At 35.7% G+C, this 28,000-nt stretch overlaps 2 protein-coding genes and 2 long non-coding RNA genes across 4 annotated transcripts in view; 1 reads left to right on the top strand and 3 right to left on the bottom strand.

The window, feature by feature from the left end:
* Positions 1-137: 137 nt before the first annotated feature.
* Positions 138-711, bottom strand: LOC130103926 (uncharacterized). Its single transcript, XR_008809416.1, has 2 exons — positions 631-711; positions 138-522 (listed from the first exon to the last, which is right to left on the bottom strand). It is a non-coding gene; the product is annotated as an uncharacterized LOC130103926 (long non-coding RNA).
* Positions 712-9,563: 8,852 nt separating this feature from the next.
* nitr13 (novel immune-type receptor 13) lies at positions 9,564-11,693 on the top strand. Its single transcript, XM_056270320.1, has 5 exons — positions 9,564-9,629; positions 10,076-10,423; positions 10,710-11,045; positions 11,370-11,486; positions 11,629-11,693. Exons 1-5 carry the CDS (start codon positions 9,587-9,589, stop codon positions 11,691-11,693), a joined length of 909 nt encoding a protein of 302 aa, XP_056126295.1. The 5' UTR covers positions 9,564-9,586.
* An 11,136-nt stretch (positions 11,694-22,829) lies between these two features.
* On the bottom strand, positions 22,830-23,303 carry LOC130103921 (uncharacterized). Its single transcript, XR_008809415.1, has 2 exons — positions 23,258-23,303; positions 22,830-23,037 (listed from the first exon to the last, which is right to left on the bottom strand). It is a non-coding gene; the product is annotated as an uncharacterized LOC130103921 (long non-coding RNA).
* Positions 23,304-26,384: 3,081 nt separating this feature from the next.
* fgfrl1b (fibroblast growth factor receptor like 1b) overlaps positions 26,385-28,000 on the bottom strand; it is a 48,230-nt gene continuing 46,614 nt past the window's right edge. Inside the window, exon 7 of the mRNA XM_056270324.1 lies at positions 26,385-27,397. Within this exon, the coding sequence (XP_056126299.1) occupies positions 27,018-27,397 (380 nt within the window). The 3' untranslated portion in view covers positions 26,385-27,017. The remainder of the gene's footprint in view (positions 27,398-28,000) is intronic.

Raw genomic sequence — 28,000 nt, 5'->3', positions numbered from 1 at the left:
AAAATGTGTTTTTTTTTTTTTTTTTATTGTATTTTTGTAATATATGAAGCTTGTAACCTGTAGTCTCTTCACATTGCATAATGTGATTTTGGTCATGAAAAATGAATATTAATAAAAATAAATCAAGCCACAATGTCTCCCTTTCTTATAGATTTTTATTCAAAAATATTAATTTCTCTGCTGTTGAAGGACTCAGCCTACTTCTTTTTTTACAGATAATTTCTCCAGCCTTTGAAAAAATTCTCTCACAAGGGACACTTGTTGCTGGCATACAAAGATATTTTTTAGCTAGGACATACAAATGAGGAAAGATTACTGCTCTCTCTTTCCAGTAAGTTAGAGGATCATGAGTTCTGGGCAAAAACGCATCGCTGAGGTATTTTTTCACTTCCACTGTGGCATCAGCTGTAGGATTGTGTATCATCTGGGTCTCACGGATACGATTGTCAAAATGTTCCCATAAACTGTCTTGTGTTTCAACTGGTGTTGATGATGATGGGCCTGATGTTGACATTTGTGGTTCTGAATTAAAAGAAAACGGCAATTAGTAACAAATCATAAACTGACAACACATATGAAGTATAAATTTCATGAATCACATTACATAAGATAACATAGACTGAAACTCACCAGGAGTTGTGTTTGAACGCATCAGTGAAGCACACTCCAGTGTGATGTGCTTTTCAGCATCCAGGGCTTTGGCAGGATGTCAGTAGCAGGCCTTGGTACAGGGGGAACACTACCATCCTCTGCACCCTGCAGAATGGCAGGATGAATGCTCCTCAAATGGCGCATCATGGATGATGTATTGTTGCAGTAGGCTAGCTGCCGATCACAATACACACATCTCACTTTATTTGGGGTTTCCAAATGGAAATGCTCCCACACCACAGATGTACGGCATCTCTTCTGTGGAGCCTCCATTTCTATCTATCTATCTATCTATCTATCTATCTATCTATCTATCTATCTATCTATCTATCTATCTATCTATCTATCTATCTATCTATCTATCTATCTATCTATCTATCTATCGCCTATCTATCTAATAATCTATATGTATCTGTAATATATGTATCTATCTATTAATCTATATATATATATATATATATATATATATATATATATATATATTTCTATCAATGCATCTATTAATGTGTCACTATATGTACTCTGTGTGTCTCTAAGTCAATGTGTAAATGTAAATTAAATCCTAAATATAACTAAACAAATCGCACTATAAATGTCACTATATCACCAAAAATCCGCTATCTCAAAACCAAACTCCTCTCACAAAAACCCACGATATGAAAATGCGTTGACAAAACTTTTATACTGTGTGATTGTGTGATTTGTTCCCGAACCGACCAATCAACGAAACCCTGATTCGGCAACCCAGTCTCACGGCAATTCCTGATATGGTCACGTAATTTAATCTATTGATTCGTGACACGGGCACGTTTATTTCGTTATTTTCGTGACATCCGCACGTTTTTTTAAACTAATGTATTTTAATGGGAAACATCTTTCGTGATCACAGCACGATTCTTTCTGCCTGTCAGGCTGCAGGAGAGATGCTGTTTAATCAACATTTATTCACGAGATCTTATAAGAAATGTGTTGAAGCATCGAAAATACATTTTGGTCCAAAAATAACAAAAACTAGGACTTTATTCAGCATTGTATTGTCTTCCGGTTCTGTTGTGGATCCGCGTTCAGTGCCGCCGCTGACGTAAGACGCTGCTGACGTGTGTCTGGTGTGTGTGTGTGTGTGTGTATTCTGGTTCTGTTGTGGATCCGCGTTCAGTGCCGCCGCTGACGTAAGACGCTGCTGACGTGTGTCTGGTGTGTGTGTGTGTGTGTATTCGGATTCTGTTGTGGATCCGCGTTCAGTGCCGCCGCTGATGTAAGATGCTGCTGACGTGTGTCTGGTGTGTGTGTGTGTGTGTACCCAGGTGAAAAAAAAGTGTACTTGAGTGCACTAAAAAAACACTTAAATACAAGAAAGTATATTTGTAGTATATTCTTACTTTTTGTGCTAAAGAAAACTGTAAAAATGATGCACTATAAATACACTAATTAAAAGTATATTTTTACTTAAGTAGTACTTAAGTGTAATTGCGAAAGTATATTAAATACCATTGATATTTTAAATGTATTTTTAGTGCAATTTTTTTGCATTTTAATATATTTCTAACAAGTGTACTAGAAGTGCATTGGTAATAAATATATGCTTAATTACACTTTTAAGAAATATGCTAAACACAAGCATAATTTTAATATATATTCAAACAAATGCACTATAAGTACATTGGTATTAAATATATGCTTAATTATACTTTTAAGAAATATGCTAAACACAAGCATAACTTTAATATATTTCTAACAAATGCAATATAAGTACATTGGTATTAAATATATGCTTATTTATACTTTTAAGAAATATGCTAAACACAAGCATAATTTTAATATATTTCTAACAAATGCACTATAAGTACATTGGTAATAAATATATGCTTAATTATACTTTTAAGAAATATGCTAAACACAAGCATAATTTTAATATATTTCTAACAAATGCACTAATAAATATATGCTTAATTATACTTTTAAGAAATATGCTAAATCATACAATTTTTGTGAAGTTTTATTGTATTTAAAGAAAACATACTTATGTTGCTCTTTGTGTAAGAACATAGCAAAATGGTTAAGCTTTTAGTATGTTTAAAGTACTTTTTAAACACTTAGGCCTACTGCAGTATATTTTAATATTTATATATTTATCATTTTAATATTTTGGGGGGAAAATTACATTTATAATGTACCAACTTATAATGTATTATAAACATTTGTCAACTATTATTAAGCATTGCAATAAGCCTACTTAAAATTAATATTGTTCACTTTTACTTGATTAAAGGCTACTTAAAAGGCTGTTGTCCATTACGATACATTTATACAACTGAAATTCCCACAAGGATTTTAACATCATATTATTTGAAATGCATCATAGATACATTTTCCAAAGATGTTTAAATGTTTTCATAAAAGATGTTGAACTTGTTTAAATTTGAACAATATGCATAACACCTGTGACTAGTCCTGATTGGTTCCAGAGCCGTTGAACGGCTGTGATTGGTTCTTATGATTATGAGCTCATTTCACTCGAGCTTCAGTTGCTGTGCGTATGTTCCTTGAATGTGATTAGATTTAGAAGTCTACATTTAAACTTTTAAAGTATAATAGCGATCGTGTTTCTTTAGAGGACTTGGAGGAAACCACGCGATTCATATGTAGGTGATGTTTTTTTTGCGATTAACTTTTTCAAACGTGAACAGTTTTGGTGAATCGTTTATCGGAGGGATATAAATCTCTCGGGTTTCATTACAATATCTCAGTTTTTCTTTCGAAGATTAACGGAATTCTTTAGTAGGCTAATGTAGCCATCCTTTACATTACAAATCAGATATGATGACACACGGACTGTGAAAAGGGTCTCTTAGCCAATATTTGCCTTTATTACCCTTGTTAGAAAATGCAATAACGAAAGGTTTGTGTCGTGGAAAAAAACACTGTTAAGTTATTTGTTGTTGTTGGTTGTTTTTTGTTGTTGTTTTTTCCCTAAGGTTTGTTTGGGAAAGGATTGTAAAATTTAAAAAAGAAAAGAAAATCGTGTTTTGTTCATATTTAAGATACGTAGGCCTACTGTATGCTGTAGTTTAATAATTTTAGTTTAAGCTTGCTACTTGTGTTCTTTTCCCCCCGCCTCTACTATAAGGTCTGTTTGGACTTGTTCGTGAATAACGTCTCAAAAAATTAAAGTGTTTTTCAAGAAAGCGATGCTGTTTGTTTGTACATTACATAGCCTACCTGTGCTGTATTGTGTGGTATCCTTTTAAACTATGGGTGTTTACATTTACATGAATTACATTTACTTTTATCAAATATAATTTTATCAAGTATAATTTTAGCATAAATGAGGCAGAAAATGCTACTGATAACACAGTAATAGTGTACTTGACTACTTTTTAAATAAACCATTATTTAATTGTTTTATAAAGGTACTGTTAACATAGTTAAAATATATTTGAAATAAATTATTTACTATATAAAAAATATGTGAGCAATACATAAATATGATTTGTATATATTATATATTCTTATATTTTAAATAATTTATAAGTGTATTTAAAAATGCATTAAAGATGGGTTCAATTGTACTAAAAGGGATAACAAAATAAAAAAAATTAAAGCTGAAATAGTATGTTAAAAGCATATTTTAGTTAATCTTCAGTGTGTGTCAAAATAGCACAGTTGAGTACACTTAGTTGATCTTAAGTTTATCTTAAGAAGTACTAAAGTTAAGCTTTTAGTATATTAGGTACAACATTAGTGCGCGAAAATAGAGCACTTTAAGTACATTATGGAAGTGTACTAAGTGCACTTAAAGAATGTATTTTAGTGTACTTTTTTTTGACAAAGAAATACACCTTAAGTATAATATATATATATATATATATATATATATATTTATAATATATCATTATTATATTTTAAATAATTTATTAGTACAATTAAAATGCATTAAAAATGGGTTTTAGATATACTAAAAGTGTTAACAAAATACATTTTTTTAAAGGTTGAAATGGTATATTAAAAATATATTTAAGTTCATCTTCAGTGTGTGTCAAAATAGCACAGTTGAGTACACTTAGTTGATCTTAAGTTTATCTTAAGAAGTACTAAAGTTAAGCTTTTAGTATATTAAGTACAAAATTAGTGCGCGAAAATAGAGCACTTTAAGTACATTATGGAAGTGTACTAAGTGCACTTAAATAAAATGTATTTTAGTGAATTTTTTTTTCACCTGGGTATTCGGGTTCTGTTGTGGATCCGCGTTCAGTGCCGCCGCTGACGTAAGACGCTGCTGACGTGTGTCTGGTGCGCCCGAGCTTCGTTTACAGTCTGAGGGAGACGCACGCTGGAAACAAAACAATCTTCGCAAACATGTCTAAGGATTTCCACACAGAGGAAGACTTGCATTTTTTTCCCAGCCATATTTATTTGAACCCGAATACACGGACGCACCAGACACACGTCAGCAGTGTCTTACGTCAGCGGCGGCACTGAACACGGATCCACAACAGAACCGGAAGACAATACAATGCTGAATAAAGTCGTAGTTTTTGTTATTTTTGGACCAAAATGTATGTTTGATGCTTCAAAAAATTCTAACTAACCCACTGGTGTCACATGGACTACTTTGATGATGTCTTTATTTCCTTTCTGGACAAGGACAGTATACCGTACATACATTTACAATGGAGGGACAGAAAGCTCTCGGACTAAATCTAAAATATCTTAAACTGTGTTCCGAAGATGAACGGAGGTCTTACGGACTTGGGACGACATGAGGGTGAGTCATTAATGACATTATTTTCATTTTTGGGTGAAATAACCCTTTAAATAAAAACTAGTAGTCATAAGCCACTTTTCCACTGTGAGGCCAGTGCAACCCAGGGCAAACAGCGTGCCGGGAGGGGGCCAATAGCCTCGGACCTTGAGCACCGAGGCCAAAATCAAGTTGCGTTGCATAGAAATTTTAATTAATCAGGCATGTGACACTGGAACCATTTTTCTAATTCTAAATTAAATTCACATATACTCACATCATCTTCAAGAGATTGAATCAGGCTCTTGAGTTCTCCAATGTCTTTGGCTTGGTACAACCGCAAAAATCCTTTCAGGTACTCATCAAGCCCATGGAAAAAGGTCGTCTTAAGGTCTGTGGACACTATGCGTCGAAATTCTGCAGCAATCTAGTAAAATAGCAGACCCACAATTAGAATATTACAGTTTAGTTTTTTTTAACAATTGCTAGGACACATTTCTCAATACTTGGGTCACTTTTTCAGTTTATAATTCAAGGCAATACTGTATTACAAAAGTAACCCATGTTTTTGTAAAGATAAACCTGTCTCTCGGTAAATAATAGAGATGCACCGATTACAATTTTCTAGCCCGATCCCGATTTTTCCTTGAGTTTGACCTGCCGATACCGATTTGAGCCGATTCGGATTTCATTTTTTCAAACCACTTTACAGCACACACAAATATTTATTTTCTATCTTCTCTTTAATAGAACATTTTGCATAGAACATTTTTTGAACAGATAATCGCTATAAAATAGAACTATATAAATTACTCCTGGTGTGGGAAATTCACACACATCTAAAGTGCAGTGTTATGGAAGAACCATTTCCTTTTCACATCCAATATCCAACTAAAAAATATTTGATATATTTAGCAAACTAAACTTCTGTATGAAAAACAGGTAATGGCAATAAAATAATATATAAATAACAAATAAAAATAAAATAAATATAGCCTTGCACTGCACTATAAAGATATTTATCACACTCACACACACAGGCCTATTGCAATCACTTGTAACTTACATCAATGGCAAGTTATATTTCTCAAACAGTTCTTCTCTTTTCTGTGAAAAGAAATGGTTCTTCCATAACACTGCACTTTAGATGTGTGTGAATTTCCCACACCAGTAGTAATTGATATAGTTCTATTTTATAGTGATTATCTGTTAAAAAAAATGTGTTCTAAGCAAAATGTTCTATAAAAGAGAAGATTAAAAATAAATATTTGTGTGTGCTGTAAGGTGGTTAGAAAAAATTAAATCGGCAAAATTATAATAAATTTAAACTATTTTCGGACCTTTCCCCGCCTATACATTAAATTAATATGACAAAACCAGTTGTGATAGAGACATATTATTGAATTTTAAAATTACTTACCATAAACAGCCTAAGTTTGCAGAGAAGCAAATGGCTCCTTCCCCAGGTCTGGTCCAAGATACGTCGTGTAACGTTAATTGGCAAACATGTTCAAAGCTCAACAAGTCTGAAATATTACATAAAAAGATTCATTTGAACACTTATTGCTTCAGAAACATAAGTATAACAGTTCAATCTCTATTACTTAACGTTATTGCCGTTTCCTTCTCTTAAAGGAAACGTCAACTTAACCTGAATGCGTTAACGTTAGCAGCACGGCCATTCGTTTAATCACGACGAAAATGAAAAATGATTAAACTATTATTATTTATCGGGATTATTTTAAGGTTGAATCGCTTCACTAACAGCCTAACTAAACCGTAACGTAAAAGATGACATAAGAAACACACTAACTTTCAAATAACCTCAATGGAAACTTCTGGAATTTCTGAGGCAAAATTATTAACTTACTTATAACGTTAGATTTAAACCATCTTCTGATTTTTCGCTGCCTAGGAAATAAATTTCATTACCCTTAGACAAAACCAGTCTATAAATACATTGCATTTTAAAATTACTTACCATAAACAGTCTTGTTTCCTTGCTTCTGAAGCAGCTGAAGAGAAAATCGCGCCTTCTCTTTCAAGTGTCGTCTGTTGTTTACACTCGGGCGTCCGGCGCATGCGCAGGGAAAATTAAGACTTAGAGTGAACTATCTATTAGTACAATCAACTAATATTTTTATTTTATATCAGTGCATTGCCACCAAGCCATTAGTTTAATCAACCTAAACTAAAAATGTTTTGTTATCTGAACAACATTAGTGAATCTAAGTTGATTTGACAAAATAAAATATGTTGTGTTAACAAATCATGGAAATCATTTTTTACAGTGTGGTAACTTAAATCGATCAAACCACGAGGAGTTTTTATCGTGTACCAAAAGTTGTTGTTCATAAGGGGGGAAAATGCAAGAAATTGACCGAAAAAGTCAGGGAAAACGGCTTGCAAACCTACACTGTAAAAAAAATCTGTAGAAATTACAGTATTACTGGCAGCTGCTTGCCAGTAACTTACTGTAGTTTTAAATTGATGTTATTTACTGGCAACAGTTTGTTCAAAGTTAAATGAACATTAAACATTAACAAGTCTTTATCTTTACAGAATAAAACTAAAATAACAGCCTCATGCAAAGCATTCTGGGAACCAAAATCTGAAGGAAAAAAACAGAAAAAGGTTGATGAAGATTTCTGGTTCCCAGAATGCTTTGCATTAGATTGTTATTTTATCATTTTATTCTGTAAAGGCAAATACTTGGTAATGTTTAATGTTCATTTAACTTTGAACAAACTGTTGCCAGTAAATATACATCAATTTAAATCTACAGTAAGTTACTGGCAAACAGCTGCATAACTACAGCAATTTTTTTACAGTGTACGTATGCGGTCGGGAGGAGCCGAATAGGAAAATGCCCTGTGTGTGCAGCGATCACTTCGTCAAAGATGAGTTAATACAACTTAAGTGGCTATGTTTGTGTAACGTGTAACGTTTCCGAACTTTGTAAAGTCAAAGTATGTCTGTAAGACGAGGTAGTTGCTGATATCTACCGCCTCGATGGCAGGAAATTCTTTCAATTCAGTTAAAAATCGCTCCTCTTCATAACGTAAGGATCACATCCAACATATGTTTGACTTTTTGTTTATATCTTTCTCTTGTAATAGCGTGTAAAGTACAGTGCGGACTTTCCTCTATCTTGTCCATTGCACTCTTCACTCCCTGCCCTCCATCTGAATTTCGCGCGTCATCATTCACGTGACTGAAACCCAGCTATTGTACAGTACAATCATAACATAGTACAGACATCATCTTAATTTTATAATGTCCTTAAACATAAGAATACTGCTGGCCATAAACTGAGAAAGTGCGCGTCCGGTGTGCGATACCTCGAGTTGTCCTAGACGCGACACGGCGCTGCAGAATGTGTAGCCACCAACATTTTTTATTTTGGCCACAATAACCGTGGTGTGAAAATTCTAACATCGTGACAGCCCTAATTACAGTGTTATTATACATTAATTACAATGTAATTATACGTTTATTACAATGTAATTATACATTTATTACAGTGTTATTATACATTTTTTACAATGTAATTATACGTTCATTACAATGTAATTATACATTTATTAGAGTTTTATTTTACATTTTTTACAATATTATTATTATACATTTGTTACATTATTATTGTTACATTTTTTTTTGAAAAATTTGTGATTCTTTTTTAAAAAGTAGTGATTCTTTTTGAAAAAGTAGCGATTCTTTTTGAAAAAGTATTGTAAAAAGTAATTATACATTTGTTAGTCTTATTATACATTTATTACATTATTATTATACATTTGTTACATTATTATTTTGTTACATTAATCTTTTTGAAAAAGTAGTGATTCTTTTTTTTTAAAGTAGCGATTCTTTTTGAAAAAGTAACGATTCTTTTTTGAAAAGTATCGATTCTTTTTGAAAAAAAGTAGTAATTATACATTTGTTACAGTCTTTTTATACATTTTTTACAATGTTATTATACATTTAATACAATTTAATTATATGTTTATTACAATGTAACTATACATAGTTTAAAAACATTGTATTGAACTATGAAAAATTGTTGTGGTCTATGAAAATGTTTTCAAGAAAAGGTTACAGGAAGTCTGTGATGTCACAAAAAGAAAGACACAGAAGTGTACACTACAGTATAATCTTGCAGTAGTTTATCAAGGCAAGCCGGAGACTGCGGTGAAGATGATGATTATTTGGATTTCTGTCATGCTTCTAAGTGAGATGTGTAAGTGTAGACTATATCTAAATGCATTACTTGATTGTCAGTGATTTTCTTTAATAGACAATGTTAAGTCACCTCCTATTTTCAGATACTTATTTAAATGCTATTTTATCCCTGAATAATAGCTTTTCTACATAATAATTTTGTCCTCCGCAATGATTTTATTCAAAGAATTTATTACCTTAAACATTTTTTGTTGTTGTTGCCTATTGTATTTATTTGCCTATTGAAAAAAATTGAATGTTAAGCATCTCATAAATTAATTCCATAGTTTAAGTCTTTTGGGGCTTTATAAACTTAAAAATACTTTAAATTTAAATTTAAGATGGAATACATGTTTTAAAGTATTCACAATGACCTGGTTTTCTGAAGTATGAGACTAATATGTAAAGCTTTTTCATACAGACGAATTAACATTATTTTATTATTTACTCTTTTTCTCCCTATAGACTCAACACATTCAGAGGTTGTTTCTCAACCTGATCCAGTAATGTTGGTCTCTATTGGGGACGATGTTACTCTGCATTGCTTTATTCTGAAAGACCACAGTGATCCAATTACTTGGTACAAGCAAAATTCTGGACACCAACCACAAGCAGTTGCAATGGTGCAGAAATTAGCCAAAAACCCTAATTTTTTCAACACTTTGGAATCCTCACGTTTTAGCATTGAGACAGACTCAAGCAAATGTCATTTAACGATTTCAAATGTCACTTCATCTGATGAAGCAATGTATTACTGTGGCTGGAGAAAGTATGAAACTATTTTTGCTGAAGGCACATATTTAGCTTTAAAAGGTTTGTGTTTTTATCCTCGAGCAAATTTATTGAAGAATCGAATAAAATTGTATTTCTTACAACCATTATTTTAAGGGAAAAAAAATCCACAGTAAACAAATAAATTTGGACACTATGAACAGAGTCTATTTGAGAGATTATTTGTTACATACGATTATTTGCAATATTATATTCTAAATTATTTTATATTCTAAAATCATCAGAAAAATAAGACCTTTGATTTAACATGTGACTTTGTATATTTCAGATATAGTCCTCTGCATAAAATGTCTCCATGTCTATTTAGGGTCACAAAACAACCAATATAAATCCAACGTGTCTGTTCTTCAGCATCCCGAATCAGAGACGGTCCACTCTGGAGACACCGTGACCCTGATGTGCTCTGTGCTGTCTGAATACAACACCGCAGATATCAGAATGTTCTGGTTCAGATCTGAATTTGGAAAACCAGAAATCCTCTACACTCAGAATCCGAGTAATCATTGTGAGACTGATTCTGCTCTGAACTGCACATTCAGTCTGTCCAAGAACATAGTCAGCCAAATGGACACTGGCACTTATTACTGTGCTGTAGTCACTTGTGGAAAAATTCTGTTTGGAAATGGGACAAAATTAAATATGGGTAAGTGCCTAATTATTTTATTTTCAGGCATTTTAATATTTTGTAGGGAACATTATAATATTTAGTTTCATAATAAATGGTTGAGTTGCTCTTTTTAAAGAATATCTTTTTTTGCACGTGCACTTTGACGAAGAAAACAATAGAGAGCATCTCTCTATGGCAATTCACAAAATATGGGGAATGTCTGTGTATACCAAAAAGCAAACGTTATATTTAAATGCATGTAATATTATATTCATGCAAGTATTTTAAATATGTAATTTAAATGATAAATGTACATCAGATCACATACTACACAATGTGTTTTGTCTCACTGTCCTACAGTAAAGCCAGTGGATCCTCTGGTGATGATCTTGGGTGTGTTATTGGGTGTCTGTGTGGTTGTGATCACTGCACAAGCTATTTTAAGTCATAAAAAGGAAAAATATTACTGCAACAAAGGTGAGCATTTGATCTGACCTATTAAAATCTTTATTTAGATATTACCACATGGTGCAAAGTTTTTTATTTATTTATATCTGGCCAAATCTTTTTTTATACCATAGGCTTCCATTATAACATATGTTTTTCGTCTTTCAACCAGAAAAAAGGCTAAAAGACACTGAAAAAGAACACCCCACCACCAGTCAGGTGTGCATCATAAATTAATTTTGATTAATTGTTTCATGTATTTAAAGCTGCAGTCCGTAGCTTTTCCTCTTTGTCGCCATCTCTCTGTTCGAAATCTGTAACCTCAGTGATTCGCGGAATTATCATCTTTACGTGGGTTGTAAATCGGCATGAAACAGCGCGGATGAACACAGTGCTTTGAGGCAAGTGCTGCTGTCAGTCACCGCGCTGTGTGGATACTGTCATACAGAATCACAGATTCACTTTTTGAAAGTTTGACCAACATAAGAATTTTCATAAGAAAATGTCTTCTGAACAAGTAAGTAACATCCATTTTTGTTCTGACCAACTAAGGGGGAAAAAGCATTCGACATGATAAGCTTCGTTAGATTTAATCAACGCGATTTACAGCAACCGTGCAAATTATAGCCTACTTTGTTCTCAAATTGTTCATGTTAACAACATCAGCATTGCGTGACTACTGTTACATTTAATGTGTTTTATGGTTACCTGTGTAGTTCAGAATTCATATTCTCCATGATAGCAAAACGAGAAAGGAAACTCCATAACTGTGTGAATTAAGAAAACGTACTGTTACACGATTGAACTATTGAAATGTCTTACTTGTTCAGCAGAAAAAAGCCGTCTCTTCTTCCGTTTTGAACCCCTTCAAAACACGGAGTTCACGCACTTTTCAAAAGCCCCGCCGATGTTTAAATCCTTGTGTTCGCATGAGACGATTTCTTTCTCTTTCTCTAGCCACCTTAAATCCAAAGTACGAAGTCTTTTGGGTTTTATAACTGCTGAATCTCCAGTTGACACTGATGATTGTTGTTTGGATCTTTCTGGATGCCATAAGTTTAATTATGTAAAGTGCTGCGAGAAAAGCCTATACATCTAAACATCTCGTCACGCGCAGTATAGCCGGCTAGCCGAAACTCCTTCTTTATGTGTACGGGTGTGACATAATGACGCAAAAACATGCTCGAATCTCCCGCGGAAACCCACCAGTACCACTGGAATTAAAATCATAATTACAAGCTAACCGTTTTGAATCTAGCTATGGCAAGCAGATAGTTTTGACCACTGGCAGAATATGTTTTTTTAAATATAATTATTTTGGATTATTTTTAACTTAAAAAAGTTACGGACTGCAGCTTTAATAAGATAATATGGTAACATTTTACAATAAGGTTCCATTAATTAATGTTAGTTAATGCATTAACTGACATTGAAAAATAAACATTAACTGACATTAAAAATTAGCAATACATTTGTTACAGTATTTTTTTATATTTGTTAACGTTAGTTATTTAGTTAGTTAGTTAATAAAAGGACAACTGTTCCTTGTTATTGTTAGCTCAGTCAGGTCTATTAAATAATATTAACAGATACAACTTTAGATTTGAATAATGTATTAGTAAATGTTGAGGTTAATATTAACTAAGATTAATAAATAATTTAGAAGTATTTTATAGTTCATGTTAACTAACATACTAATGTTAACAAATGGAACCTTATTGTAAAGTGTTACCGATACTTTCTTATTATGCAATTATTGAATTTTAATTTTCTAATTTAATTAAATTTTGTACAAATTGTACATTACATTACATACAGTACGTTGGGTTTTCATGTGGTTTTTATACTGTAAAACTGTATATTCTTTCCCCTTACACTAACCCTATCTCTAAACCCCTCACAGAAAATATCTCGGGTTACTTGACTGTAATCCTGTTACCTGAAATAGCGGGAACGATATGCTGCACTTGATTTTAAGTGTTATAAGGGAAAAACTTCTTCGTTTGACCGGTTGTGAACCCGTGTGTGGCAAACACGCTAAAGAATTTGCCTTAAATAAGCTCTGAAGATGACGTCTTCAGAATATGCACATCAGAGGCTATAAATAAACGTGTGACAGGTACGCTCATCAGGTAATTTTGTCTGAAGAATGTCCTGAACACGATCTCAGTGAGCACAATGAAGCACAGCAGCTCGTTCCCGCTTTTTCATGGAACAGGGTTTCAGTCAAGTAACCCGAGACGTTCCCTTTTAAAAGCTACTCTCAATGCTGCGCATGATTTTAAGCACTATGGCGAACAAGAATACCAATGCTGCCACAATGGAGGTGTCTGGACCCCTCAAGGTTGTGTTGTGTGTGCGTCTACTCAAGTCTACTCAAGGACGTGACAGCCAATAGTACGTGAAAATCCAAACTATAGAATCTAATAAATGTGTGCATAGAGGACCAGCCTGCCGCATCACACACTTGCTGCAAGGGGGCCCCTATTGCTAAAGCCCTGGAGGATGCAACCCCCCTGGTAGAATGAGCCCTAACGCCTAGAGGCAAAGCTTGACCACGCACCTCATAGGCTAGAGAAATAGCATCCCTCACCCAATGTGACACATTTGGCTTTGTGGCGGCCCCCAGAACAAATAAACAGCTGCTCTGACTTCTGGCTACTGCGGTGGACATAAATCGGAAGAGCACGAATTGGACACAGGAAGTTGAGTGTCTCCTGCTCCGGCGTAGTGAATGGCAGAGGACAGAAGGCTTCAAGAATGACCGGATGTGCGGTCGAAAATGGAACTTTTGGAAGATAGTCGGGTGAGGGTGCAAAATAGCCTTGACCAGTCCAGGGGCAAAGTCTAAGCAGGATGGCAAAAAAGACAGAGCCTGCAAATGCCCTATCCTCTCTAGTGACGAGATAGTCATAAGGAAAAACATCCGTAGAGTCAGAAGCTTGACCGGCGCTGACTCTAGTGGTTCAAAGGGGTTGAAACGGGCGATCAGAGGGTGTTTCCCCACTAAAACCCTGTCAATCAGAGCATGGCAAGCTGAAACGGCGGCCACAGATACTCAGAGAGTAGTAGGACATGTGCCTGCTGACAGCTTTTCCTGCAGAAACTCCAGCTCTGAAACAATCTGGCAGTGGACCGGGTCTGCATGATGTATAGTACATCACCTTTCAAAGACACACCACTTAAGGGCCTACATTCTTCTAGTGGAGGGAGCCCTAGCACTCGGAATGGTCTCTATTACATCCACTGAAAGCCCAGCATCTCTTAGCCGGTCCCCCTCAGGGGCCCAACATGAAAATTCCACAACTCGGGTCGGGGATGGAAAATCGTCCCCTGTGCCTTAGACAGGAGATCCCTCCTGTTCGGTATCGCCCACAGCGAGCCGCCAAGAAGAGATATTATTTCTAGAGCCAGACTCTGGTCAGCCAACGAGGTGATATAAGCAATAGCATGACCCTTATCAGCATGTATATCAGCATGCATGACCCTTGTTGATGGACCTTAGCCAGGACCTTCGGGAGCAGAGCGATCGGTGGAAATGTGTTTAGACGCTTCCTGGTATGGGCCATGCCGTCCAGACCCAGGGGGGCTGGAGGAGTCAGCGAGAAGTACAGGGGACATTGCACTGTTTCTTGTGAAGCGAAGAGGTCCACCTCTGCTTCGTAAAATCTTTCCCAGATCTGATTGACTACCACGAGATGGAGCTTCCAATCCCCATTTCTGGACAATAGATCTGCTCCCACATTCATGCTTCTGGGAATGTAAATCGCCCTGAGGGACAGGAACTTTTAGAAAGTGGACGAAGCGCTCAGCGCGTGCGCTTATCATAAGCATGGATTTTAGAAAGGAAACAAAGTATTCTGCGTGTGCCCTTACCCTTATTTGCCTCTGGGGATTAGCCCTTGGACGAAATCCCCTGGCTCGGAGCCAGAAGTATCACTGTGGACACAGCTGCCATAAGACCTAGAACTCTTTGAAAGTGATGGAAAGTAATTTCCTGACCTAGCCTAATACCGATCAGAGTGTTTAAGATGGACTCGACACGTGAGCGAGACAGTTGTGCCCGCATGGTAACAGTCCCAAACAACCCCTAAATACATAGTTCTCTGGGCCGGAGAGAGAATGTTTTTCTTGGCATTGAGTCTTAAACCCAGATACACAAGACGAGACGACATCAGATGTTGGAGCGCAAGCTTTTGAGACTGGGACAAAATCAATCAGTCGTCTATGTAATTTAAAATGGGGATGTCCTGGCATCGCAATTGAGCCAAAGCAGCATCCACACGTTTTGTGTATGTGCGGGGTGATAAGACTAGGCCGAATGGAAGAACTCGATTTTTAACAGCCAGAGAACCTACATCCTCAGCCCGCTCTGAGGAAGTGCACAGGCGTGCTTCAGCAGCGGACGGAAGGACAACGCGATCTGAAGAGAGAAGGAGAGAAAGGGAAGGACCCATCTCCCGCTCCTCAGTCAGATCGACTCACGATATGTGAGACGAGCATGAAGCACTTTAATGGAGGGCAACTCACAGTGCTTGCACTCGCCATTCTCTCAAAATGATTCTTTTTTTTTCAACTCTTTTCTTTTCGTTGTAGAGAAAGAGAGCGAGAAAGGCTTTATTCCTGCCTGACAAAACTAACTTCTAGCTAAAGGGATAGTTTGAGAAGAGGTTTGAATAGCACACACGGCACACAATGCGGCACTGGAGACAAAAAAACCTGAAGAGCGCACCTGTCACACGTCTATTTATAGCCTCTGACGTGTGCATTCCGATGACGTCATCATCAGAGGTTATTTAAGCCACATTTTTTGGCGTGTCAAACGAAGACGTTTTCCCCCATAGAGCTTAAAATCAAGCGCAGCATTGAGAGTAGCTTTTGAAATGGAACTTTCTGCATTTTTACATTTTCAAAAAAAAAACAGCATTCTGGTTTATAAGCTTGTTTCCTCATGGGGACCTCAATTTAGGTCTACACGGTGACACAAGTCCTCATGTGTGCATTCAGGGTGAAGTCCGGAATAAAAAAACATGTATACACACATACACACACACTTTTTCAAATTTTTCTTTAATCGAATCTTTCTTTCTGTGGCTTTCATAGGACCATGATGCAGTGGAATTGAGTTATGCTGCATTGTATTTTAAGGAGGGAAAAAACAGAAGAGTCCGAAGGAATGGGGACAGTGTTCACCTCAAGACAAACACCTCAAGACAGTGTTTTCAACCAAATCAAAACCCCACTGACCATTCTATTATTGAGTACAAAAATATCTAGAATTTATTAGACAGAAAATGTAAGTTGCGCTACACTTTTTTTGTAATTCATTTACTTGCAGTGTCTTACTTTTTGCAAATTATTTTACTGCATCTAATTTTGTTATCCCCCCGCCCCCAAAAAATACATATTGCAATCCTCTTGATGGAACATATTATAACTATTATGAATCATAATTGAAGGTTAAGTCACCTTTATTTATAGCGCTTTATACAATACAGATTGTTTCAAAGCAGCTTTACAGTGATAACAGGAAAATAATGATGCATTTCTGCTGTTGTTCAGCTGAAGTCAATTCAGTGTTGATTTAGTTCCGTTGGAAAGATCATCCGTTATTAAATTAGCTCATTTCATCTATAAAGCAGTTCTGCAAAAAATGATGTCATCGTCCAGCTATTACAATTATTACTATTAATTTTTGCTAAATATTAATTAGTTGACAAGTAGATTCTATATTTGTATATTTGTAGAGTTGTAGAATATGGCCAATTTTTCCTTTTTTTTATTTTTTTTACCAGGATTCATTTGAGAATGATTGTCTTTTATTGGGCATCACTGTCCCCTCAGGATTTGATCTTGATTAGCTTCAAAAACTGGATGTATGACTCTGTAAAATAAATAAATAAATAGATAAAATAAGTTAGTGCAAAGTTTGAAATTACTGTTTTATTGGACACATTTTCAAATCTGTTAAAATGAAAGCTCTCATTATGGTGTGATTTTAGTACATAAGTAGCAGTTTTTGTGATGTAATTGACAGGTTCAAATGACAAGCTTCTCCAAAACATTTGTTTCTAGAAATTAGAAAATTTTGTATTTTGAAAAAGTCTTTCAAACAGAGATTTGATAAGTACAAAAAGTTTACTTTACCTCTGGATCAGGAATTTCAATATGGATGGACATGTGGTTTCTATGAGGCCGGCTGGGAATGGAAGATAAAGCTATAAATAGACAAAGATATAAATCATTTTTTATTTATCAGTGATTAAGGACTACCAGATCTGCCTTTTTACCTATTATAAATGAACAGTTAGTTAAAGCACTTACCTTTCAGGTTTTTTTTTTGGGTTTAAAATGTAACGATTACTCCTGTTTTGAAAGGTAATTTCTTGAAAGCATTACTCGTACTTTTACTGTAAGCATCATGTTTAAGGTAATCAAATGACATTACTCTTTCTACAGAAGATAGTGGCAAACAATGTCTAATATGCATAATGTTTTATTTCTTATTTCTTTGCTCTTCATATCATATGTCAAAATATGGTCTATATTTACAGAAGTAATAGTTGAGGTTATAGGAGTACAGAAAAGATTGATTGTAAAAGAAAGTATTGAAAAGATATGTCAAATGTAATATATAATACAAAATATTGCAATACAGACCCTTTTCTTGTCTAATCCTGATGCAGAGACATATGATCCACACCACATATTCCAACAATGTTGCACTGAAAGATGACAACTGCAATCTAACTCTCTGTTGGACTTACAGCTGAAAAACAAACAGAACAGTGCAGTTATGATTATTATTCATTTTATGACTAAAACTCACTCTTATATGCACACTCAATGTAAATATTGGGGGTGTAACGATACCCTCATCCCACGATTCGATACATATCACGATACGATATTATTCCGAGACATGGTAGAGGGTTAACAAAAAATGTACTGTTGATTAAAATGATACATTTGATATTACATTGTGGGTTTAAATGAATAGGTTTGGATTTTGTGCTGATAACACAATGCACAGGACAATGGTGAATAAAACACCAGAATAAAAAGAGTCATGATTCTGAAGCTGAAAATACAGAATTATTTTAAACAAATATGCTTGCACTCTGCCACTCACTAGATATATTTTAAAATAATGTAGGCCACTTTTTAGACATTTGGCATTATCAGGACACACATATTCCCCCATTGCATTATTATACATTATATTCAACATTAATGTAGTACTGACACTAAAAATCTGAGAACTTGAATTTATTTCCTTGCACGGAAAGTTATTTTGGGTGAACTATAGACGATACATATTGTTGCATTTTTGTATTGTGATATATTGTGACACAATATATTGTTACACTCCTAGTAAATATATCAAGTAATTCATATTAATAATTTTCATTTTAATCAACTGACAAGTTCAGTACAGTCAATTTATGTTCTTGTTTAAAAATCAGAAATAATTTAATTTCAGCTAAAGAACAAGATCTCACCTGTAGAGTTAAAGGATGATACATTTAATGCCAAAAATAATGAAAAAAAAAAGTCACTCAAATACAACAAACTTGGATGTTTAAGTCATTTAAAATTAAATTACATTGAACCGACTTACAAAAATCAGTTGAATCTTGTATAACATATAAAAAATTTGAAAATTGCTAAACTTATTTTGATCAGTTAAAGCAATGTAAAAACATGTCATAACTTATTGATCATAAAATGTTTTACAGTGCAGAGGTACAGTTTCACAGTCTACTTCTGCTGTACAACTGAAATAGTTTAAATAGTAAAAAACTACACTTACACATATTAAGATAAAGCACCACAACCGCCTGGATAATCTGGAAAAACATAATACATTCATACATATATGAGATATAACACATTCATTTGCTGCTGTGGGCTTCCTGTTTTACCTGTGAGAGATCTTTGCAGACATTGGTCACTGATCAAAGTGTGATGGAGGTGTTCAAAGGAAACCACAAGTTTCCATTACACATATTAAATATAAAGGCCATTCGGTTTCTTTACTATTCAACCTTGGACTTCTGAAGTTAATGTATGAAGTTAAAATTAAATGAAACTCTGTTACCTCATTGAGAAGAAACAAAAGCTTAAATACCACTACATATTAAAACATAATCTTTGTTAAAAAAGAAAAAGTTGAATGTGTTGTAGGCCATTATGTGGAATGGTCTTGAAAAAAAAGTATACTGTTATATATTTTTTTTAGAACTGATATATCTGCACAAATTACAGGGTGTCCATAAATAAAAAGCAAAATAAAAAGTAAAATTAGAGAGGCCCTTTGTCTTGACTGCTGGTAATGCAAACGCTAACACCATTTGTCATGTTAAGGGCATCTCTGGGGTCAAGCCTGCAAACCCTGAGTCATGCAGCAGCCTCAAAGGACACACTCATGTATGAGGCCAGTGGATGAGACGCTGCGTCTGAGCCAGGGAGGTTCAGCAGGTTGTGATGTTTATCTGGTGTGTCAGATCTTTCAGTGTTCACTGGAAAAATAGCTTCATAATTCATCTGAAAATGCTCTGGAAATATTATTAAGTGCAGAAACTGTTAAATGCATTTTTTGAATCTCCTATACCTTTTTACCATTTTGCCCATCCAATCTCCAGTGTAATACACGAACATTATAAATAAAATTTCACATAATCATATTGTTTGGAATAGACTACAATTTAAATTATTGTCTATTTTCTAATTTTGCACATTTTATAAAATATATACAGTATATATATATTTCCCAATCGTTTTTCATTTTGTAAGTTTTGCTGCCCTCATAAGGTGAACTCTGAGATTGCAGGTAATGACAAACCAATAAACCGGTGATAGCCTAATTCCCAACCTCTACAAGATACAACTGTACAAAAACGGGAGCATTTAAGTCAGTCGATATTTTAGTTTTAAAGCGCTTTAAATAGAACTGTTTGGTAATTTATATAAACATCATCATTTGACATTACACTCTGTGAAGGCCTGAACTAATTGAAATTTTCACAGAAGTATGGTGTGAAATCAAACCTACATCACAGAGACAGAGCCAAATCACAGAAAAGACTAAACCACATTAGAAATCCTGATTCAAAGGTAAAATTCATAAGCTAGGTTTTGAACTTCTGACAGCAAACACTTTCTTTGAGGTGGGCCTATACATGCTTCTTATGTAATAGCCTAAAATAGCGCACAGAAATGTGGAAACAACTAACTTGAGTTTAGCCAGGATATAGAAACTACTGCACTACTAATAGGCTACACTTATTAACAACCAATAACTATCACTCTCCGCCCAAAATTGGTAAACCACCAGTGTATAGTTAAACAATAAACAATCTACTAGACGTCAGCCGTTTGACTCTTGGTGCTGGCAGAAGTTCAAAAGCATCAACTTTTAAAGGTATGGTAGGCAATTTCAGAGAGGCTAGCAGTAGCAAGGTAGCTTTGAAATTACATGATCCCCCCTCACTTCAGAGCATCTCCAAAGTCACGCCTCCTCCAAAACACATGAACGTGCTCAGTCTGCAAAGCGCCAGGAGAGACGGCATTAAATTACCTCCTTATGTCTCAATGCACGTAACATTACAATAATAATGACCGTAAACAACTAGAGCATTGACCTGTACCACCTGACTGCTGCAGATTCATTTAGCCATTGTCAGAAATGCATCTAACAGTGACTGAGTCTGAGGACGTGAACCGGGTTGCACTTAATCATAGTTATGGTGTGAACTTGAGGTCTTCTCGGGTCCTAAAAACTGTACCCGACCTGAACCGACTCGAATCCCTACTTACCCGAACCCGACGTGCATAAATAATTATTTTTAAAAGAAAAACCCGACCCGAGACAGACCCGATAAAATTAGACCCGAGTCCGACCCGACGCCATTTCCTTTAGAACCCGACTGGACCCGATTCCCGAACGTAAACGCCATTTACATTGTGCACAGCCTGCAGCCCTGCGTTTCTCAAAAATGCACTTGACATAGACGCGCAAGTGTAAGCCCGCCCCGCTGAAGTGCTAAAATGTCAATCACACATCATAACCCATTACGTCCTATAACATTTGGCATAATGTTATTTACCGGACCATACGATGATTAGAACCACCATTCGTTTTCCCTCACCTTTTTCGCAATGTCTGTTATCCTCTCCATGCTTTTCTGACAGTGTTGCGTATTTTTTAAATTGATCGACAGACCTGGCTTAACGACAATTCCAATCCTTGCATTTAGTCAAACATCCATCCACATGATGGCGCACTAGTTCTTCAAGGCAAAAGGAGGGCTTGGTTTATGTGGAGTGAGCAACTAAATAAATGTTTTTAGTAAAAAGTAAATAAATCCGGAGGCAACCGAGCCCTAGAAGCGCGGATTCGCTCTCTCACTTAGAAAAAGAGAGAACGGTGTCAGAGTTGTTTTAAATACTGCAATTTGTTAAATGCCCAACATAGTTGAAAAGAATTCGGGTCTTCTCGGGTCCATTTGGAAAAGGCCCGAGACCCGAGGCCACTACCGAACCCGACCCGTGTCCGAGACACTCGTCTGAGTTTTGGACCAGAACCCGCTCGGGTCTCGGGTCGGACCTCGTGTTTTCGGATCCAAGTGGACCCGTGAAGACCTCTAGTGTGAACGCAGCACAAGCTCATTGTTTTGATTCATGAATTTTGGTTTGTGTCTACAACTCGGCCTAGCTTTACAGAACACACGGATGACGTGATGTCTGTGCGTGCAGGGTGTGAGGAGGTATGGAAATACATAATATTGTCAGGCATGTAGGACATCCTATTATCATTTGGAGTGAATTTTTTTGTGGGGGGTCTTGAGACTTCCACAAAAGATATAAAGAGAGTTTCAAACGGTATGCCAATAACAATTGTTTTTAAAAAAAAAAACAGTGTTGGGTAAAGTTACTCTAAAAAAGTAATTAATTACTAGCTAGTATCTACTATTACATCTTGAACTGTAATTAGATTACTGTACTAACTTCTCTCTCTAAAAAGTATTGTATTACTTATTACTAATTACTTTATAAATACCCTCAATCCCTACTGTTGTCTACAGTAGATGCAATTGAATGCAATTACATCAGAAGTAACTAATTAAATTACAGAAAAGTTAGGAGTAATCCCTTACTTACTTTACTGTAATCAAATTACAGTAACTATATTACGTAGTAATTAATTACACCCAACACTATAAAAACATTGCCTACCCTTTAATCAAAACGTTTGAGTTTTTTCCCCAGCGAACTGCCAAACTTTAAAATATTCAGAAATATTCAGGAAACCAATCAATATAATCTTTAAAATATTTAATGACCTGCTTAACAACACATTAAAATAAATAAATTAAAACTAAAATACAAAACAACAAAAACAGGAGAAAAAAAAGCAGAATGTATCAGCAATTTTAGCATATGTTTATGATGAGGTCTCTGTTCCAGAGTGTTTCACATCAGAGTACACACACTCAATGGGGCTCTCTTCTGATCGTCCCTCACGCTCCCTGTTCTCACTGAAATGACTTATTGCAGAGTATTGTGTGTCAGCTTGAACCTACAAGTAAACATAAAATCTGTTCAGCAGTGTGAGGCTTTAATATAGGCTAACACATACAGAAATCAAACCCAGTGGTATATGGCTGCATGATATACTTTCAGTTTAGAGAACTGTTTATGTACCTTGTATATTTCACATTCATCAATCACATCAAGATCTTTGAAACTAAAAATTGTATATATTCTAATTAAAATGTTTGCATCTGTTAAAATTGTACCTGGTCATCTGATTGCTCAGGCTGATTTGGCGGGCCACAACTACACCCGACAGCAATATAATTTGCTGAATAAAAAGAAGACGACAAAACTGCATATGATACTTAGTGCTACAATGTTATGTAATGAAACGCCTAATGATATTTATAATGCAGTGGTAATGAAATAAAAGTTGCCTACTGTAAAAGTTCTGGCACTGCTCTCGATATCTCGTCATGCAAATGAAGTAGACATTTACAGCAACAGAAAGCAGCAAGGCTTCACAGAGGATTACGATGACAGGAATCAATACGTCTCCATTATAACCTGAGAGATTTTGAACAAATTAGTTAGTTTCACACAATCAAAAATAACCTTATTACATCCACAGGGAAATTACTGTAATATTCGTCATCATCAAGATAGATGCAAAATATTACCGTCTTGACATAAAACAATAAAACATTATCATGAAATAAAACATTCCCAGCCACCTGTCTCACAATCTACAACAAAACACATGTTTGTCAAGATAGACAGACACACAGACCTGCAGATAGATACTATAGATCTTTTAAAAAATATTTTAAGAGTTAAAAAGTTCCGGTAACGCTTCCTTTTACAGTACAGTACTTACGTGTACTTACAGTGTACTTACCTAGAAAGTACTGGCTAATATAAGGTAAGTACATGGGTTAGGGGTGGGTTCAGGGTTAGTACCTAGTTATTACCCAGTAATTATAGTTACTATAATAAGTACATAGTAAGTACATGGGTAACAGGACTGTAAAAGGAAGCGTTACCAAAGTTCCTTACCTTCGCTGGATGTATTGCCTTTGGTCTGAGAGCCTGAAAAGAAACATATTTGCTTTTCAGGAAAGTAATTTCTCATGCACATTTTCCCCCTCACAAAATCATAATGTATCTTGAAAACCAGTAAATCTTTATAAGTACCTCATTGCATAAGCAGGCCTAAATACTCGGTTTATTTAGGCTCTAGTCTAAAAGATTCTAAAATGATACTTACAAAAAAAGCTCAAAAGTAGAAGAACGTAGAAGGGTCTCATATTTAAGATGTGTCGCGTTGGTGTCCAAATGTAAGATAAAACTTGAAGCCCCTCCCCTTTTCTCTCCAATTTAGATGAAATGTTTCATAGCATCATGTGACTATTACTGTAGTTGCATCAGACAGAAATAAACATGTTTATGCAAATCTACTAATACATTTTTTACGTATCATACCAAAAACATGTCACTGCTCAACATGCTTGTTCAAGAAAGCATGTTTTCAATGGTCACTTTGACAAAGGACTGATGAAAACCACAAAAAGGATGTTCTGTATGATCACCCATTACCTGAAAGCATGAAATGCATTTTATTTTTAGATGTGCAGGAGCTCCATTTGAGACCACTCATTTGTTTGCTCTTTTGCAGCTCTTAATAAATGAAAAGCTCTAAACTCATTCCTATGTCTCTGGATTTTTTTGTTTATTGTTCTTGTTACTCTCATTTGTTTGTTTAGTGTTATTATTACTCTCATTGGTTGGTATCTGTATATTACATACGTTTATCAGTATTTTTTTCTTTTTCTGTAATCCTGTCTGAAATGCGATGACCATAAAAACATAAGCGTTCAAATCTGTAGAGAGCACTGATAATGTCTTTAAATGCCAAATCAAACACACCCATAAAATAGAGATCTGCATCTTAATAGCACTTTATACAGGTGCAACTCGAAAAATGATCATTTAGATGATTATGGCTAAAAGCTTATGAAAACCTTTTCACATAAACTGTAAGCCACAATCATCCAAATTATAACAAATAAAGGCTTGAAATATCTCACTTTGCATGTAATGAGTATATAATATATTAAGTTGAATTACTGAAATAAATGAACTTTTGCACGATATTCAAATTTTTCGAGTTTCACCTGTATGTGCTGTGTATATTCACATAGCCACAAAAAACATAAGCTGTTCCTGTTGCATGTTTTCAAGATCAAAAGCTTTAAAAGATGCAATATATTGATCTATCTACCTCTCTCTCTCCACACACACACACATTACAGGTCTCTATAACTTTTTGGTTGTGGTTTGCTATTGCTCTGATCTCATGTGAGTGACAGGTTGACATCATCACAGAAGAGATTGCAAAAGGAGAAGTTATTTTGATTAAAGATTACGAGGGCACACGAATTGTAAAAAATAATGATGTGCCCGGATAATTCATTTATAATAAAGACTGCAACATTCCATAAAACAACAACAAAATGTTTTCATTTTTTAATCATTTTGATTTCATGGTGTTTTGAAACGGGTCTTGAAAATTGAGTGGTAATAGCAATGATGGCCTCTAGATGGCACCTTAACCTTTCTTGTCTATATTAACCGTACAATTGGTTTGGCAGGTACTGACAGCTCCTCCATCCATGCAACTTTTTCACTACATTTAAACAGTCTAAATCTTTTTCTTTTTTTATAGTAAACGTTCAAATGTCCATTACTCAGTCAGCGCTCACCTCTGATGTATTTGGTGTTAGTGGAGAGTTTTTCTTGCCTTTGTCATCCACAGGGAGCACAGAAGAAACAGCCTTAAGAACTGTAGCCCCCTCTTTGTAACCCTATCCGAATATTAATACCCATCAAATCCTGCTGGGAATATTTCCCTACTTTCCTGGTGTCGAAAAGAATAACTTGATTTTCTCATTGCATTCCTCAGCCCGTTGAACTAACAGTGGTCTGAGGCCGTGCTAGGGAGGGTGCCGAGAGTCAACAGCCACTGCGGTGGCATCCGATTTTCAATTCCCACCGAAAATACGCAAGCTTTTGAGGGTTAAACTGTAGAAAATTATTTATTTATTACAAAAATATTAAAATACACTTACATGAGCACCAAAGAGAAACTCGCAGCATGCAGTAGCCTATCTCAGATAAACATATTCTCACATTTATAGTTTTTAAGAGATTTGTATATTGGCTCACAAGGGGTTTCTAAAGACCTGCTGAACTGAATAGCTTCGTTTGAATCTGAAAATATATTAGCCTATCATAACGCCGTGTTAACTGCTCATCTATAAATTGCAATGATATACAATGTGTTGGAAATAAAATAGTTTCCTCGATTGCATTGACATAGAGCGGGTACGTTACGTAATACTGTAATTATCAGAAAGTTGAGCTGAATACATACAGATAAAGTACCTTTTTAATGGTAATACAATAGAAGGCCTTGCCCCCTTTCCGTTTAGTCATCCATCTAGTGTCCCTGACATTTCCTTGCATAATTTCTTCACAATATAATGTTGCAAAACAAAAACAAACAAACAACAACAACAAAACAAACACCACATTTGAGCTAAATGACTGACATTAGTGTTCAGAACACATTGTAAACAGGGCCACCAGTATTCTTAACACACATCACAGTTTCTCCAAAAATAAAACATCTCCACTCGACTTCCTGTGTAATGCTTGGCTTTGGAATAGCAAAAAGGTCCAAGTATTGTTCTTGGACTGTTAGCACTTGCTCGGGTTGCTTTGATTCACTGTTATTGGATTTTGAACTCCAAAGAACCTAAAGGAAAATTGAGGTCCACTGCAGCTCTACTGAGTGCTGAGTTGACCTGAGACATTTCAAGGTAAACGGGCTCCATCAGAACTCCTCCACGCTTGTGTCCGGGTTATCCTCGCACAGTCCTACAGTACGGTTGTGGTCCTCAAGTGGTGGCCTTTAGCTCATGAGAACAGAGGCAGCAGCATTGGTCACCTGATGGTTACCTGTTAACACTGGTAATGGAAATGCTGGTGGACTTTTCCCTCCATGTGTGCATGGGAGTGTGTGTGGGTGTGCATGTCTGTGTAGACCTTGGTGTAAATCTTTGGTGGACCGCTGAGAGCTGGGGGCCCCATTGCCATAAGTCTCTGGTTGGGCAGGTCAGGGTTGATGGAGCTTTGCATGCTGGGCTCCTTGTCAGGAATGTGATGGTCTCGATAGGTCGTCGGCCGGGGAGGCAAAGCGCTCTGGCGTCTGCGGCTGTGACACAACCAGAGCACGATGGTGCCTACGATGAGCAGGGCAGCAGCTGGGATCCCAATGATAAGTGGCCAGGGAAGACCGGGGCTGATGTGGCGTGGAATCACATCTATTTCCACCTTGGGATCTGTAAACAAACACTGGCATTTATTCTAGGGCTGCACAACACATTGAAATAAAAACTGATATCACAATCACAATCAAATTCTCTAGCCTCTCTGCGATTTAATTAAGTAAATATACGCTCTTTTGGTGTCAGAGTGAAGCATGTCATTTACACACGTGTAGTTCATGATACAGTGTTCCAGAGCCACATAAAGGCTTGGTTCATTTACTGTAGCCATTCCGAGACGTTGCGAGCTGCACGCGTGGAAATAAACATAGTGCCTTCATTTTGAAATCAAGCTTCACTCTGAAACTGGCAGTGCATTTATTTGTTTGCCAGCAACTCGTCAAAATAAAAGCTTAATGTTTTTTTTTTAGAAATGATTCTATAGCAGTGGTTCTCAGGGGGCCGGAGACCACTAGGGGGCCTCACCAAACTTCCAAGGGGGCCTCAAAATGAAAACAAGCATAAAAATAAGCTAAAACAAGTAAAAATCAAGATATGGTTTGAATACATCTTTCTAGGTATGTCAAGCTCTAAAATATTTGTAGTGGACAGTGGAGGGGAATTGAAGTTTAAAAGGTTGATATCCACTCTTCTATATTCATATTGAATTGGTCAAAA

Source organism: Rhinichthys klamathensis, unplaced genomic scaffold (assembly GCF_029890125.1).
Source record: "Rhinichthys klamathensis goyatoka isolate OS25496 unplaced genomic scaffold, OSU_Roscu_1.1 h1tg000301l_1, whole genome shotgun sequence".
NCBI classification, from domain to species: domain Eukaryota; kingdom Metazoa; phylum Chordata; class Actinopteri; order Cypriniformes; family Leuciscidae; genus Rhinichthys; species Rhinichthys klamathensis.
Note: the sequence above shows the minus strand (reverse complement) of the source record. Positions and strands in the feature narration are given on the sequence as shown.